The sequence below is a fragment of the Aquarana catesbeiana genome, linkage group LG09 (genome assembly GCF_042186555.1).
Source record: "Aquarana catesbeiana isolate 2022-GZ linkage group LG09, ASM4218655v1, whole genome shotgun sequence".
NCBI classification, from domain to species: Eukaryota; Metazoa; Chordata; class Amphibia; order Anura; family Ranidae; genus Aquarana; species Aquarana catesbeiana.
In genome coordinates, this window is record NC_133332.1 from 96,263 (window position 1) to 114,206 (window position 17,944).

Below are 17,944 nucleotides of genomic sequence, written 5' to 3' on the forward strand. Positions count from 1 at the left end.
ACCTCATTATGACTATGGTGGTCAGAGGACCTCATTATGACTATGGTGGTCAGAGGACCTCATTATGACTATGGTGGTCAGAGGACCTCATTATGACTATGGTGGTCAGAGGACCTCATTATGACTATGGTGGTCAGAGGACCTCATTATGACTATGGTGGTCAGAGGACCTCATTATGACTATGGTGGTCAGAGGACCTCATTATGACTATGGTGGTCAGAGGATCCCATTATTACTATGGTGGTCAGAGGACCTCATTATTACTATGGTGGTCAGAGGACCTCATTATTACTATGGTGGTCAGAGGACCTCATTATTACTTTGGTGCAGAGGATCTCATTATTAGTATGGTGGTCAGAGGGCCTCATTATTACTGTGGTGGTCAGAGGATCCCATTATTACAATGGTGGTCAGAGGACCTCATTTTTACTATGGTGCAGAGGATCTCATTATTAGTATGGTGGTCAGAGGGCCTCATTATTACTATGGTGGTCAGAGGATCCCGTTATGACTATGGTGGTCAGAGGACCTCATTATGACTATGGTGGTCAGAGGACCTCATTATGACTATGGTGGTCAGAGGACCTCATTATGACTATGGTGGTCAGAGGACCTCATTATGACTATGGTGGTCAGAGGACCTCATTATGACTATGGTGGTCAGAGGACCTCATTATGACTATGGTGGTCAGAGGGCCTCGTTATTACTATGGTGGTCAGAGGATCCCGTTATGACTATGGTGGTCAGAGGACCTCATTATGACTATGGTGGTCAGAGGACCTCATTATGACTATGGTGGTCAGAGGACCTCATTATGACTATGGTGGTCAGAGGACCTCATTATGACTATGGTGGTCAGAGGACCTCATTATGACTATGGTGGTCAGAGGACCTCATTATGACTATGGTGGTCAGAGGACCTCATTATGACTATGGTGGTCAGAGGACCTCATTATGACTATGGTGGTCAGAGGACCTCATTATGACTATGGTGGTCAGAGGACCTCATTATGACTATGGTGGTCAGAGGACCTCATTATGACTATGGTGGTCAGAGGACCTCATTATGACTATGGTGGTCAGAGGACCTCATTATGACTATGGTGGTCAGAGGACCTCATTATGACTATGGTGGTCAGAGGACCTCATTATGACTATGGTGGTCAGAGGACCTCATTATGACTATGGTGGTCAGAGGATCCTGTTATTATTATGCTGGTCAGAGGACCTCATTATTATTATTATGGGGGTAAAGAGCCTCATTAGAACTATAGTGGTCCAGGGATCTCTATTATTATGGTGGTCAAATGATCTCATTACTACAATGGTGACCAGAAGATCTCATTATCATTATTATTATTATGGTGGGCAAGGGATCTCATTTTAGCATTTTCAATATGGCAGCCTACATATTTCTCTCAGCGCCAATTCATTACCACTTCTGGTTACATCTTTGTTTTGGGTCAGGGACTTGAAAAGAATGAGATATCCCCTAAATTATAATGACGGTCAGGCAGAGAGGTCAGCGCTATTTTCCTCTCACCATAAGTTTCCTTCCATGGGGAATACTCAGAGTTCATCCCCTGCCTCCGCACCGCCCAGCTCCAAGCATTGAATGAATACAACATGCTAAAAATCAGAATCTTTAATATGTACTTATTTACATCCATCATTAATGCTCCCGAGTTAATTGCTATCTGGCTAATTAACAGGACGAGGAAGCAGTTGCTATCTACAGTGGGTAGGCTTTTTATATACATATATATTGCTTTCTTGGCTATTCAAATCTAGAGATAAAAAGGAGAATAGAGATGAAGAGATGGTCAGAGCAGCATACAGAAAAAGATGTGATAAAAAAAATAAAAAAAATGTACGCATAGTAAAAGAAGAGATATCAGAGCCTCACCCCCCCCCCCCCCCCCACAGGAAGAGTCCATCAGAGGGCGCCAGAGCCTCAGAAAAACTCCCCCCCCACAGGAAGAGTCCATCAGAGGACGCCAGAGCCTCAGAAAAACTCCCCCCACACAGGAAGAGTCCATCAGAGGGCGCCAGAGCCTCAAACTCCCCCCACACAGGAAGAGTCCATCAGAGGGCGCCAGAGCCTCAAACTCCCCCCACACAGGAAGAGTCCATCAGAGGACGCCAGAGCCTCAGAAAAACTCCCCCCACACAGGAAGGGTCCATCAGAGGGCGCCAGAGCCTCAGACAAACTCCCCCCACACAGGAAGAGTCCATCAGAGGACGCCAGAGCCTCAGACAAACTCCCCCCACACAGGAAGAGTCCATCAGAGGGCGCCAGAGCCTCAGAAAAACTCCCCCCACACAGGAAGAGTCCATCAGAGGGCGCCAGAGCCTCAGAAAAACTCCCCCCACACAGGAAGAGTCCATCAGAGGGCACCAGAGCCTCAGAAAAACTCCCCCCACACAGAAAGAGTCCATCAGAGGGCACCAGAGCCTCAGAAAAACTCCCCCCACACAGGAAGAGTCCATTAGAGGGCGCCAGAGCCTAAAACTCCCCCCACACAGGAAGAGTCCATCAGAGGGTGCCAGAGCCTCAGAAAAAAACTCCCCCCACACAGGAAGAGTCCATCAGAGGGCGCCAGAGCCTCAGAAAAACTCCCCCCACACAGGAAGAGTCCATCAGAGGACGCCAGAGCCTCAGAAAATCTCCCCCCACACAGGAACAGTCCATCAGAGGACGCCAGAGCCTCAGAAAAACTCCCCCTACACAGGAAGAGTCCATCAGAGGGCACCAGAGCCTCAGAAAAACTGCCCCCACACAGGAAGAGTCCATCAGAGGGCGCCAGAGCCTCAGAAAAACTCCCCCCACACAGGAAGAGTCCATCAGAGGGCGCCAGAGCCTCAAACTCCCCCCACACAGGAAGAGTCCATCAGAGGGCGCCAGAGCCTCAGACAAACTCCCCCCACACAGGAAGAGTCCATCAGAGGACGCCAAAGCCTCAGAAAAACTCCCCCCACACAGGAAGAGTCCATCCATCAGAGGGCGCCAGAGCCTCAGAAAAACTCCCCCCACACAGGAAGAGTCCATTAGAGGGCGCCAGAGCCTCAGAAAAAAACTCCCCCCACACAGGAAGAGTCCATCAGAGGGTGCCAGAGCCTCAGAAAAAAACTCCCCCCACACAGGAAGAGTCCATCAGAGGGCGCCAGAGCCTCAGAAAAAAACTCCCCCCACACAGGAAGAGTCCATCAGAGGGCGCCAGAGCCTCAGAAAAACTCCCCCCACATCTCATACAGGAAGAGGTCCGGTTTCCACTGGCAGGTCTATACTGAATTTGGTCATTTGTATTCTTACATCTGATTCAAGCACATTGTAGAGAAGACTTCTGTATGGGTTATCTAGGGATGAAGTGGAGATGCAGGTCATCCCCTACAGACATGTGTGTGTGTGTCAGGAGGCCACCCCCCGGTAGAGGGAAGACTTCACCATCTAGCCTACAGCTCGAGTCTACTGCAGGACTACCACGGTCCCAACCCCCTGAAACCAATGGGACTTTGATCTTCAGCAGCAGTTTGAGGTGATTAAAAAAAATTTCATATTTTACAGTTGGGAAAACAGAATCAGAAATTTTCTGAACACAAAAAAGAATTCAGGTAAAATAAAAGTCATGAAGTTGTACAGCAGGAGCCAGAGGTCTTCTTCAGTTGTGACCTCCATGGCGGGGGAGACCAGGACATTTCTTCACTAAATTAAAGAATGAAATCCTGGGAACCCCATGATGGGTTCCCCATCTCAGCCACCTATAGAAGGAGTCCATTCATTTACATATTTTTCCAGCGGCCTCTGCGTTTACGAGGAGTCAAATAGGAGAATCTCTTCCTCTTGTTGGGAGGAGGGGAGGTTGGAGGGCTCGGCTGTTCCTCTACAACATTTTGCTGCCCGCTTTCCTCTTCCTGGCCATTGTGATTTTCCTCCAACTCATAATTCACAGAACAAGGTTCAGATTCTGGTTCAGTCTTTGTAGGATAATATACGGGGTCGATCAGGCCAGAGGGAGCAGGCGATGGAGGCTGAGGAGGTATAAGAGGTAAGATGGCTGCCAGGACATTGGTCAAACGGTCCATGCTCTGACGCAGTGTGTAGGTCAGATGTCGAATTGCCTCTGCCGTTTCCTGCTGAGCTCGTAGCATGGCTACTGTAGGGTCATAGTGCTGGCTGACAGCCCCCGGAGAAAGCAGAGGAGAAGAGGACCCCGGAGGCATCGGTGCTGGAGAAGCCCCCTCAGATGGACCCGGTGAAGGACTTAGCTGGGGTAACTGCACAATGTGAAGCTGAGGTGTCGGGGATGAAGACTGCTTAGGCTGGAGAAGAAGTGGAGGGTCCGGCGGGCAGCAGGGGCCACTCAAGGAATTTTCTGCACTAGAAGAAGCCGGACCTGCTAGATGTAAGTCTGTGGGGGGAAACAGAAGTATGGTCAGCAGAATGTGGGGAGCACCAAACCCATTCATATTTCTACAAGTATGGAGGACAATCTATTGAAATAAAGGAACCTCCACTACAAGAGGGTCACCAGATTGTGGGGAGCACCAAACCCATTCATATTTCTAGAAGTATGGAGGACAATCTATTCAAATAATGGAACCTCCACTACAAGAGGGTCACCAGATTGTGGGGAGCACCAAACCCATTCATATTTCTACAAGTATGGAGGACAATCTATTGAAATAAAGGAACCTCCACTACAAGAGGGTCACCAGATTGTGGGGAGCACCAAACCCATTCATATTTCTAGAAGTATGGAGGACAATCTATTGAAGTAAAAGACTCAAGGAGGAGGGAGGAGAAGGGGGGGGAGGGGAGGTTGGAACGTTTAACCCCTTCAGCTCTGGTCCCTGTACACCCGATGGAGCACAGCAATAGCAAGCTAGATGATTGGGTGAGGAGTTTGTCCTGCTGGCGGTATGTGATGTCACAGAGGTGGGCGTGGCCTGGTAATGCGCTGACACATATATGCACATCTCTTACCGCAGCTGTTAAGGTAAAAAGATTCTCACCATAATCTATCCTCTGTATTAAGGTAAAAAAAAACCTTAAAAATAGTGGCTCACCCCGCCCCCCCCTAAATACTCACCTCACCCGAATCTCAGTCCAGCGCTGTGCACATCTGCAGCAGCTCTTCTCCCCTCCCCCCTGCTCTCACAGGATTGGCTGAGCCAATGGCTCTTGCTGCTGTCAGTCAAAACCTGAGAGCAGGGGGTGGGGCGGAGCTGGGCTGTGTGTCTGAACGGACGCAAACAGCCCGGCTTGGGATCGAGCACATGTGGGGGCACTTGTTGGGGGGAGCCAGGAGCGCCCTCGGGGGACCCCAGCAGTGGTGGATCGGGGCTGCTCTGTGCAAAACTATTAAATAGCAGGTAAGTATAAAATGTTTATTTTAATGATAATACAACAACAAAAACAAAACTGTATGGCTTTACAATCACTTTAAATGGGTCTTCTCCAGCACTGTGACCTCTCAGTCAGGAGGCAGTAGGAGGGGCTCCAGATCACATAACGGCCAATCACAGTAATCACATGATTGAGGAAACCCACCCACTGCCCCACAAAAAGATGAAGGTGCTACGCCGATATAATCCCCTTAAAGGGCCAGCAGAGAGGAGTGCAGCTAAAGATATAGATACATTGTGTATGTTCTTTTCTCAATATTGTCCTCCAATGTACCCAATATTCAATGTACTATGGTGGTCTGAGAGTTAGGGTATGGGGTGTTCTCCATAGGGTTGTCTTCTATAGAGTAGGAGTGAGGGTTGTCTTCTATAGCGTAAGGGGTGTTTTCTATAGTGTAAGGGTTAGGGTTGTCTTCTATCTATTGATGTACTATGGCGGTCAGAGGGTTATGGTTTTCTTCTATAGGGTAAGGGGTGTTCTCCAAAGGGTTGCCTTCTATAGGGTATGGCGTTAGGGTGGTCTTCTATAGGGTAAGGGCTGTTCTCCATAGGTTAGGATTAGGGTTGTCTTCTATAGGGTAGGGGTGTTCTCCATAGGGCTAGGGTCATATTCTATAGGGTAGGGGGTTAGGGTGGTCTTCTATAGGGTAAGGGGTTAGGATTAGGGTTGTCTTTTTAAGGGTAAAGGGTGTTCTCCATAGGGTTAGGATAAGGGTTGTCTTCTATAGGGTAAGGTCTGTTCTACATAGGGTTATAGATAGGGGGTTAGAATTAGGGCTGTCTTCTATAGGGTAGGGGGTGTTCTCCATAGGGTTGGGATTAGGGTTGTCTTCTATAGGGTAAGGGGTGTTCTCTATAGTGTAAGGGTTAGGGTTGTCTTCTACAGGGGTAGGGTATTAGGGATGCCTTCTATAGGGTGGGGGGGTAGGATTAGGGTTCTCTTCTATAGGGTAGGGGGTGAGAATTGGGATTCTCTTCTATAGGGTAATGGCTGTCCTACATAGGGTTAGGGTTGTATTTTTTAGAGTAAGGTCTGCCCTCCATAGGGTTAGGATTAGGCTTGTCTTCTATATGGTAAGATCTGTCCTCCCAGGGTTAGGGATGTCTTCTATAAAGATAGGGGGTGTTCTCCATAGGGTTGTCTTCTATAGGGGTAGGGGGGTTAGGACTAGGGTTGTCTTCTATAGCATTGGGGGGGGGGTAGGATTAGGGTTGTCTTCTATAGGGGTAGGGCTGTCCTCTATAGGGTAGGGAGTGTCCTCCATAAGGTTAGGGTTGTCTTCTATAGGGGTAGGGGTTTCCTCCATAGGGTTAGGGTAGGGGTTAGGGTTGTCTTCATATTTGGTAAATGTCTTCTATCCATCTGTACACTCTACTGAACTGATATTGCTGTATCATATTTGGTAAATGTCTTCTGCTGCCATATCTTTAAACTTCTATATTTCATGCTAGCTCTATAACAACCTCACTGCAATAGGAATATTACTGGTGATTGATTCTCAACCCCATTTGGCTGAGTGATGAAGAGAGGTAATTAGCCTGTGTCTGGTCTGGTATTGGCCATCTCCTCTCCCATATTCAGGTGTCTCAAATCAGACCCAATAATGACCAATAGAGAAATGCATGGCTGCTCAGTCTCCCTATAAATTTAAAGCAGCCTATGGGGTGGCGCAGACACCATGGCTCTTTCCAGAGTGGCTCTGTCACGAGCGGCTCTGTCACGAGCGGCTCTGTCACGAGCGATGTGAAGTTTCTCCGCCGCAGTTTAACTAAAGCTGGATGAAGATACAAGAACTCTTCTCCACTCTGCAAGACGACAAGCAAACCAGTATTTGACATTTATTATATATGAAGTCAGATTCGCACTCTCTATCCACTAACATGGTCCTCATTCTCTTCCTTCTCACATTGGTGTCTTCTATCCTCAAATTATCCTTACTCTACCCCTCCTCCTCTACCCTGCAGCAATCATATCACCCTCACTCCTACCCTCTCCCTACTACTGCACCCATCATCTCCTGCATTTGCTGCCCCACATGCTGACATAAACACAAGGGTCACTAGACACGTGGGTTCATGCACATCCCACTCCCATCTTGCCTTCCTCGCCCTCCTCCTCCTCCTCCTAGTCTCAGGTGACATTTCTCCTAATCCTGGTCCACCATTTTCCAACTGCAAGCCACATATCCAATAGCCCTCCCCCTCTGGAAACCACCGCAATCCACTCAGTTTAATTTCTATCCCCCTGCTTCCTCAAAGCAGCCCACCAATCTCATGCGCCCTTTGGAACGCCCCCTCCATCTGTACCAAGCCAACAGCTGTACATGACCTCCTCATCTCTCATGGCTTGAACATACTCGCCATAACAGAAACCTGGATTCAAAATTTTGACTCAGCTTCTCCTGCTGCCCTCTCCCATGGTGGTCTTCATTGGACTCACTGCCCCAGACCCAACAGACAGAAAGGAGGTGGAGTTGGATTCCTTCTATCCCCACAAAGCACCTTCCTATCCCTCTCTTCTTTCTAGATGCACTGTATTCGTCTGTTTTCTCCCATTTCTCTGAGGACTGCAGCAATTTATCGGCCTCCAGGACCGGTATCGCGCTTTTTTGATGACTTTGCTGCCTGGCTACCCTACTTTCTCTCCTCTGAAACACCAGCGATCATTCTTGGTGAAATCAACATTCCCATCAATGTTAACAGCCCAACTACAGCTCAACTTCTCGACTTAACCTCATCTTTTGACCTAACCCAATGGACACATACTTCCACTCACTCCAATGGTAATACCCTTGACCTCGTATTCTCCCATCTCTGCAACCCTGGCAACCTCACCAACACCCCCTTTCCTCTATCTGATCACAACCTCATTACTTTCACTGTATCCTTGCCTCCAACCACCCATCCCTCCAAGCAGCAAACAATTACTTGTAGGAACCTTCGCCACTTTAACCCTTCTCTTCTCTATTCTGTTACTGACCACCTATATGACATAATCTCTCCCCTGTCCTGTCCTGACCTGGCCACTTCTGTCTACAACAGTTCACTCTCATCATCACTAGATGCACTTGCTCCTCTAACCACACGCAGAATCAGACCCCGACCGTTACAACCCTGGCAAACCGACAACACTAGAAATCTCAAGAGACATTGCCGTGCTCTTGAACGACTGTGGCGTAAAACCAAATGTCTGCAGGACTTCACCCTATATAAATCTGCCCTTCTAAAATACAATTCATGCCTCCCTGCTGCCAAACAAGCCTACTTTGTCTCTTATTAATACCTTGTCATCCAGTCCCCGTCGGCTCTTCTCAACCTTTAACTCTCAGCTTCGTCCTCCACCCCCCTCTACCCACTAACTCACTCACTGCCCAAGAGATTGCCAATCACTTCAAAGACAAGATCGATGCAATTCGTGAGGACATCTCCACTGTGCGTACGTCTTCCCCACCCATCATACCTTGCCTAACACCATATTCAACACTCTCCTCTTTTGAATTGGCTACTACTGAAGAGGTTACAAAACTTTTCTCAGATGCCTACCTAACCAATTGTCCCCTGGATCGTGTTCCCTCACAACTACTACGGTCACCCTCTTCTTCTATCCTACGTTCCCTCACCCACATCTTCAATCTCTCCCTCTCTAGTGGCACCTTCCCCTCCCCTCTAAAACATGCGCAGATCACTCCCATACTTAAAAAGCCCCCACTGGACCCCACCAACCTGAACAATTAAGACCCATCTCATTGCTCCCATTCATCTCTAAACTTCTAGAACGCTTAGTCTACCACCCTCTTAGCTCCTACCTCAGTGAAAATAACCTTCTTGACCTCTTAGGCTGCATTCACACCTGAGCGTAGCGTTTTTGAGCGTTTCTTCCGGCGTTTTTAGGGACTTAGGAGCTAAATTGAGGAAAAGGACCTCCAAGGTAGTATTCTCAGGAATACTACCGGTACATCGAGCCACACCAGAAAGGAAGAGGGAGATTAGGGAAGTAAACAAGTGGCTGAAGAGCTGGTGTAGTAAGGAGGGGTTTGGGTTCCTGGAGGACTGGGCCGACTTCTCAGTTGGTAACCGGTACTATAGAAGGGACGGACTGCACCTAAATGAGGAGGGTGCAGATCTGCTGGGAATGAAGATGGCCAAAAAGTTAGAGGGGTTTTTAAAACTAGGCGATGGGGGGGAGGGTCCAGAGACAGTGATAGCCAGCGCGGAAGATATTCCAGAGGCTAGTATTGGGGGCATTAGTGGTAGGTTAACCAAAGCACAAAAACACAAGGTGAGTATAGTAGCAAGTCCTAGTTGCAATCTCGAAACACCCAATACGAGGACAATATGCGACCGGTCTAAACTATGTGGCATGTTCACCAATGCCAGGAGCATGGCGGACAAGATGGGTGAACTAGAGATACTGTTGTACGAGGAGGATTTGGATTTTGTGGGAATTTCAGAGACCTGGTTCAACAGCTCTCATGATTGGCTGGCAAACATTCAAGGGTATACCCTATACCGCAAGGATAGAGAGGGTAAAAAAGGGGGAGGGGTATGCCTATATATCAAGAATAATGTACAAGTGAATGTGAGAGATGACATCACTGAGGGAGCTAGAGAGGAGGTGGAATCCTTATGGGTAGAGCTCCAAAGGGATGAAGCTAAGGGGAAAATAATACTGGGAGTATGCTATAGGCCCCCAAACCTGAGGGAGGAAGTGGAGACGGATCTCCTATCACAAATTGGATTAGCAGCAAGAATGGGAAGTGTTATCATAATGGGGGATTTTAATTATCCAGACATAGACTGGGCGGAGGGAACCGCACATTCATTTAAGGCTCGCCAGTTCCTTAATGTCTTGCAGGACAATTTTATGGGTCAGATGGTAGACGCACCAACTAGAAATAAAACATTACTGGATCTACTGATTACCAACAATACAGACCTGATCACGGATGTGGAAATGCGGGGCAATTTAGGTAACAGCGATCACAGGTCAATTAGTTTCAGTATAAATCACACAAATAGGAAACATGAAGGGAACACAAAGACACTGAATTTCAAAAGAGCCAACTTCCCTAAACTACAAACCTTGCTAAAAGGCATAAACTGGGATAAAATATTAGAAACAAAGAATACGGAGGAGAGATGGGTTTGCTTTAAGAGCATATTAAATAAGGGCATTAGCCAATGTATCCCACTGGGTAATAAATTTAAAAGAGCGAACAAAAGTCCTGGATGGCTTAACTCCAATGTAAAAATGCATATAAAAGCAAAGGAGAAGGCCTTCAAAAAATACAAGGTTGAGGGATCATCCTCAGCATTCAGACTTTATAAAGAATGCAATAAGAAATGTAAGCGTGCAATTAGGACAGCTAAGATAGAACATGAAAGACACATAGCGGAGGAGAGCAAAAAAAATCCCAAGAAATTCTTTAAGTATGTAAACAGTAAAAAAGGGAGGACAGACCATATTGGCCCCATAAAGAATGAGGAAGGACATCTGGTTACAAAGGATGGGGAGATGGCGAAGGTATTGAATTTATTCTTCTCCTCAGTCTTCACGAGTGAATCGGGGGGCTTCAGTAACCAAAACTGCAGTGTTTATCCTCATGACACAACACAGGAAGCACCTACATGGTTAACAGAGGACGGAATTAAAATTAGACTTGAGAAACTTAACATTAATAAATCACCGGGACCAGATGGCTTGCATCCGAGGGTACTTAGGGAACTCAGTCAAGTGATTGCCAGACCGTTGTTCCTAATTTTTACAGATAGTCTACTGACTGGAATGGTACCAGCTGATTGGAGAAAAGCCAATGTAGCACCAATATTTAAAAAGGGCCCAAAATACATCCCTGGGAATTACAGACCAGTTAGCCTAACATCGATAGTATGTAAACTCTTGGAGGGGATGATAAGGGACTATATACAGGATTTTAGTAATACGTACGATATCATTAGCAGTAATCAGCATGGATTCATGAAGAATCGTTCTTGCCAAACCAATCTATTAACCTTCTATGAGGAGGTGAGTTGCCATCTAGATAAAGGAAGGCCTGTAGACGTGGTGTATCTGGATTTTGCAAAAGCATTTGACACAGTTCCCCATAAACGTTTACTGTACAAAATAAGGTCTGTTGGCATGGACCATAGGGTGAGTACATGGATTGAAAACTGGCTACAAGGGCGAGTTCAGAGGGTGGTGATAAATGGGGAGTACTCAGAATGGTCAGGGGTGGGTAGTGGGGTGCCCCAGGGTTCTGTGCTGGGACCAATCCTATTTAATTTGTTCATAAACGATCTGGAGGATGGGATAAACAGTTCAATCTCTGTATTTGCAGACGATACTAAGCTAAGCAGGGCAATAACTTCTCCGCAGGACGTGGAAACCTTGCAAAAAGACCTGAACAAATTAATGGGGGAGGGGCGACTACATGGCAAATGAGGTTCAATGTAGAAAAATGTAAAATAATGCATTTGGGTGGCAAAAATCTGAAGTCAATCTATAGACTGGGGGAGAACCTCTGGGGGAATCTAGGATGGAGAAGGACCTGGGGGTCCTAGTGGATGATAGGCTCAGCAATGGCATGCAATGCCAAGCTGCTGCTAACAAAGCAAACAGAATATTGGCATTAAAAGGGGGATCAACTCCAGAGATAAAACGATAATTCTCCCGCTCTACAAGACTCTGGTCCGGCCGCACCTAGAGTATGCGGTCCAGTTCTGGGCACCAGTCCTCAGGAAGGATGTACTGGAAATGGAGCGAGTACAAAGAAGGGCAACAAAGCTAATAAAGGGTCTGGAGGATCTTAGTTATGAGGAAAGGTTGTGAGCTCTGAACTTATTCTCTCTGGAGAAGAGACGCTTGAGAGGGGATATGATTTCAATTTACAAATACCGGACTGGTGACCCCTCAATAGGGATAAAACTTTTTCGCAGAAGAGAGTTTACCAAGACTCGTGGCCACTCATTACAATTAGAAGAAAAGAGGTTTAATCTTAAACTACGTAGAGGGTTCTTTACTGTAAGAGCGGCAAGGATGTGGAATTCCCTTCCACAGGCGGTGGTCTCAGCGGGGAGCATTGATAGCTTCAAGAAACTATTAGATAAGCACCTGAATGACCACAACATACAGGGATATATAATGTAATACTGACACATAATCACACACATAGGTTGGACTTGATGGACTTGTGTCTTTTTTCAACCTCACCTACTATGTAACTATGTAACTATGTTTTGTCGCGTGTTTCTTTGGGCATATTTGTGCGTTTCCATGCAGCGTTGTCCGGCGTTTTTGAGCTTTGGCATTTTTTTTATTAGCCAATAGGAAAAATGATCATCCGTTTCATCATTTGTTGCTATGTTGTTAGATTTTGTCATCTGCTTCCTGCTCCAAAAATGCCCAAATCTGCCCGATTCGCGCGACAAAAAAGGGTCCAGAACTTGTTTGAGCTTCAGGCGACATGGAGTGGAGATGTGAACCATCTCTATAGAGAATAATGGATTTTTTCCCCTCAAGCGTTTTGTAGCTTCAGGCTTCAAGCTACAAAACGCTCAGGTGTGAATGGGCTCTTACAGTCTGGCTTTAGCTCGCTTGCAACACTCCACAGAAACTGCCTTACTAAAACTCACTAACGATTTACTAACCGCTAAAACCCACAGCCAGTACTCCATACTCCTACTACTTGTCCTCTCTGCGGCCTTTGATACTGTTGACCACCCGCTCCTTCTCAATAAACTCCATTCCCTTGGCCTCCGAGATTCTTCTCTATCCTGGTTCTCTGCCTATCACAGCGTTCCTTCAGTGTCACCTACAACTCTGTCTCCTCCTCTCCATTGCCCCTTTCTGTGGGGGTCCCCCAAGGCTCTGTTCTTGGACCCCTTCTTTTCTCTATCTACATCTCCTCCCTCGGTCACTTCATAATCGCCCACGACTTCCGGTACCACTTATACGCCAATGACACCCAAATCTATCCGTCTACTCCTCACCTCACTCCTTCAGTCTCCTCTCCATTACTAACTTACTAACTGACATATCAGCATGGATGTCCCACCACTTCCTCCAACTAAATCTCTCTAAAACTGAGCTATTATTATTCCCCCCCTCCCCCCAAACCCCCCTCATCCGTGCCCCCCTGCATGACTTCTCTATCAAAATCAACAATGCAACCATCAGTCCCTCCCCTCACACCAGGGTACTCGGTGTAATCCTAGACTCTGACCTCTCCTTCCAGCCCCAAATCCAATCGTTGTCAAAAGTTTGAAGAAGTCACCTCCGTAACATCTCTAAACCACGCCCCTTTTTATCAAATGAAACCACCAAACTCCTCATTCACTCCCTTCTCATTGGCTGCCTCTCCATAGGCTCCTCCCCTCTTCAGTCTATCATGAATGCTGCTGCCAGACTTATCCACCTTACCAACCGCTCAGTGTCTTCCAACCCTTTCCTCCAATCCCTACACTGGTCTCCATTCAGTGTCTGCCAACCCTCTCCTCCAATCCCTACACTGGTCTCCATTCAGTGTCTGCCAACCCTCTCCTCCAATCCCTACACTGGTCTGCATTCAGTGTCTGCCAACCCTCTCCTCCAATCCCTACACTGGTCTGCATTCAGTGTCTGCCAACCCTCTCCTCCAATCCCTACACAGGTCTCCATTCAGCGTCTGCCAACCCTCTCCTCCAATCCCTACACTGGTCTCCATTCAGTGTCTACCAACCCTCTACTCCAATCCCTACACTGGTCTCCATTCAGTGTCCGCCAACCCTCTCCTCCAATCCCTACACTGGTCTCCATTCAGTGTCTACCAACCCTCTACTCCAATCCCTACACTGGTCTCCATTCAGTGTCTTCCAACCCTCTCCTCCAATCCCTACACTGGTCTCCATTCAGTGTCTGCCAACCCTCTCCTCCAATCCCTACACTGGTCTCCATTCAGTGTCTGCCAACCCTCTCCTCCAATCCCTACACTGGTCTCCATTCAGTGTCTACCAACCCTCTACTCCAATCCCTACACTGGTCTCCATTCAGTGTCTTCCAACCCTCTCCTCCAATCCCTACACTGGTCTCCATTCAGTGTCTGCCAACCCTCTCCTCCAATCCCTACACTGGTCTCCATTCAGTGTCTGCCAACCCTCTCCTCCAATCCCTACACTGACCTCCATTCAGTGTCTGCCGACCCTCTCCTCCAATCCCTACACTGGTCTCCATTCAGTGTCTGCCAACCCTCTCCTCCAATCCCTACACTGGTCTCCATTCAGTGTCTGCCATCCCTCTCCTCCAATCCCTACACTGGTCTCCATTCAGTGTCTGCCAACCCTCTCCTCCAATCCCTACACTGGTCTCCATTCAGTGTCTGCCAACCCTCTCCTCCAATCCCTACACTGGTCTCCATTCAGTGTCTGCCAACCCTCTCCTCCAATCCCTACACTGACCTCCATTCAGTGTCTGCCAACCCTCTCCTCCAATCCCTACACTGACCTCCATTCAGTGTCTGCCAACCCTCTCCTCCAATCCCTACACTGACCTCCATTCAGTGTCTGCCAACCCTCTCCTCCAATCCCTACACTGGTCTCCATTCAGTGTCTGCCAACCCTCTCCTCCAATCCCTACACTGGTCTCCATTCAGTGTCTGCCAACCCTCTCCTCCAATCCCTACACTGGTCTCCATTCAGTGTCTGCCACCCCTCTCCTCCAATCCCTACACTGACCTCCATTCAGTGTCTGCCAACCCTCTCCTCCAATCCCTACACTGACCTCCATTCAGTGTCCGCCATCCCTCTCCTCCAATCCCTACACTGACCTCCATTCAGTGTCTGCCAACCCTCTCCTCCAATCCCTACACTGGTCTCCATTCAGTGTCTTCCAACCCTCTCCTCCAATCCCTACACTGACCTCCATTCAGTGTCTTCCAACCCTCTCCTCCAATCCCTACACTGGTCTCCATTCAGTGTCTGCCAACCCTCTCCTCCAATCCCTACACTGGTCTCCATTCAGTGTCCGCCAACCCTCTCCTCCAATCCCTACACTGGTCTCCATTCAGTGTCCTCCAACCCTCTCCTCCAATCCCTACACTGGTCTCCATTCAGTGTCCGCCAACCCTCTCCTCCAATCCCTACACTGGTCTCCATTCAGTGTCTGCCAACCCTCTCCTCCAATCCCTACACTGGTCTCCATTCAGTGTCTGCCATCCCTCTCCTCCAATCCCTACACTGGTCTCCATTCAGTGTCTGCCATCCCTCTCCTCCAATCCCTACACTGGCTCCCAATCACCCAGCAAATTAAATTCAAAATACTAACCACAGCCTAACCTACAAAGCCATTCACAACTCTGCCCTGAGCTCCATCACCAATCTTGTCTCCAAATATCACCCAAATCCTCCTCTCCGCTCTTCTCAAGACCTCCTACTCTCAAGCTCTCTCGTCTCCTCCTCTCATGCTCATCTCCAGGATTTCTCCAGAGCCTCTCCCATCCTCTGGAACTCAATACCTCCACCTGTCTATCCCCTACTCTTCTACCTTCAGGTGATCCCTGAAAACTCATCTCTTCAGGAAAGCCGATCACATTCCCAACTCATCTCCTCCCACTTCCATCAGCTCATTCCCCACAGTGACAACCTTTTGTACCACCTACCCCACCCTATTAGATTGTAAGCTCTTCTGAGCAGGGCCCTCCTAATCCTCTTGTATTTTATTGTATTATAACTGGATTGTCTCCCTTTTATATTGTAAAGTGCTGTGTAAACTGTTGGCGCCACATAAATCCTGTATAATAATAATATTATTATAAGGGTTTGGGTTTTCTTATATAGGGTTAGGGGTGTCCTCCATAGGGTAGGATTGTCTTGTATAGGGTAAAGGGTGTCCTCGGTGGGGTTGTCTTCTATAGGGGTAGGGGTTAGGGTTGTCTTCTATAGGGGTTTCCTCCACAGGGTAGGGGTTAAGGTTATCTTCTATAGGGGTTTCCTCCATAGGGTAGGGGGTAGAGTTGTCTTCTATAGGGGTTTCCTCCATGGGGTAGGGGTTAGGGTTGTCTTCTATAGGGGTATCCTCCATAGGGTCGGGGTTAGTGTTGTCTTCTATAGGGATTTCTTCCATAGGGTAGGGGTTATTGTTGTCTTCTATAGGGGTAGGGGTTTCCTCCATAGGGGTAGGGGTTAGCGTTGTCTTCTATTGGGGTTTCCTCCATAGGGTAGGGGTTAGGGTTGTCTTCTATAGGGGTGTCCTCCATAGGGTAGGGGTTAGGGTTGTCTTCTATAGGGGTTTCCACCATAGGGTAGGGGTTAGGGTTGTCTTCTATAGGGGTGTCCTCCATAGGGTCGGGGTTAGGGATGTCTTCTATAGGGGTAGGGGTTTCCTCCATAGGGTATGGGTTATGGTTGTCTTCTATAGGGTTAGGGGTTTCCTCCATAGGATAGGGGTTAGGGTTGTCTTCTATAGGGGTAGGGGTTTCCTCCATAGGGTTAGGGTTGTGTTCTATAGGAGTTTCCGCCGTAGGGTAGGGGTTAGGGTTGTCTTCTATAGGGGTAGGGGTTTCCTCCATAGGGGTAAGGGCAATGTTCTATGGAGGAGACACCTCTACCCCTATAGGAGTAGGGATTAGGGTTGTCTTCTATAGGGGTTTCCACCATAGGGAAGGGGTTAGGGTTGTCTTCTATAGGAGTAGGGGTTTCCTTCATAGGGGAGGGGTTAGGGATGTCTTCTATAGGGGTAGAGGTTTCCACCATAGGGTAGGGGTTAGGGTTGTCCTCTATAGGGGTAGGGGTTTCCTCCATAGGGTTAGGGCTGTCTTCTATAGGGGTAGGTGTGTCTCCTCCATAGGGGTAGGGGTTAGGGTTGTCTTCTATAGGGGTTTCCTCCATAGGGTAGGGGTTAGGGTTGTCTTCTATAGGAGTAGGGGTTTCCTTCATAGGGTAGGGGTTAGGGTTGTCTTCTATAGGGGTAGAGGTTTCCACCATAGGGTAGGGGTTTCCTCCATAGGGTTAGGGTTGTGTTCTATAGGAGTTTCCGCCATAGGGTAGGGGTTAGGGTTGTCTTCTATAGGGGTAGGGGTTTCCTCCATAGGGGTAGGGGTTAGGACAATGTTCTATGGAGGAGACACCTCTACCCCTATAGGAGTAGGGATTAGGGTTGTCTTCTATAGGGGTTTCCACCATAGGGAAGGGGTTAGGGTTGTCTTCTTTGGAGTAGGGGTTTCCTTCATAGGGTAGGGGTTAGGGTTGTCTTCTATAGGGGTAGAGGTTTCCACCATAGGGTAGGGGTTAGGGTTGTCCTCTATAGGGGTAGGGGTTTCCTCCATAGGGTTAGGGCTGTCTTCTATAGGGGTAGGTGTGTCTCCTCCATAGGGGTAGGGGTTAGGGTTGTCTTCTATAGGGGTAGAGGTTTCCTTCATAGGGTAGGGGTTAGGGTTGTCTTCTATAGGGGTAGAGGTTTCCACCATAGGGTAGGGGTTTCCTCCATAGGGTTAGGGCTGTCTTCTATAGGGGTAGGTGTGTATCCTCCATAGGGGTAGGGGTTAGGGTTGTCTTCTATAGGGGTA

At 48.0% G+C, this 17,944-nt stretch overlaps 1 protein-coding gene across 1 annotated transcript in view; it reads right to left on the bottom strand.

The window, feature by feature from the left end:
* Positions 1-1,956: 1,956 nt before the first annotated feature.
* The window catches only part of MYPOP (Myb related transcription factor, partner of profilin), a 39,789-nt gene continuing 23,801 nt past the window's right edge, over positions 1,957-17,944 (bottom strand). Inside the window, exon 3 of the mRNA XM_073598041.1 lies at positions 1,957-4,411. Coding sequence (XP_073454142.1) covers positions 3,783-4,411 — 629 coding nt within the window. The 3' untranslated portion in view covers positions 1,957-3,782. The remainder of the gene's footprint in view (positions 4,412-17,944) is intronic.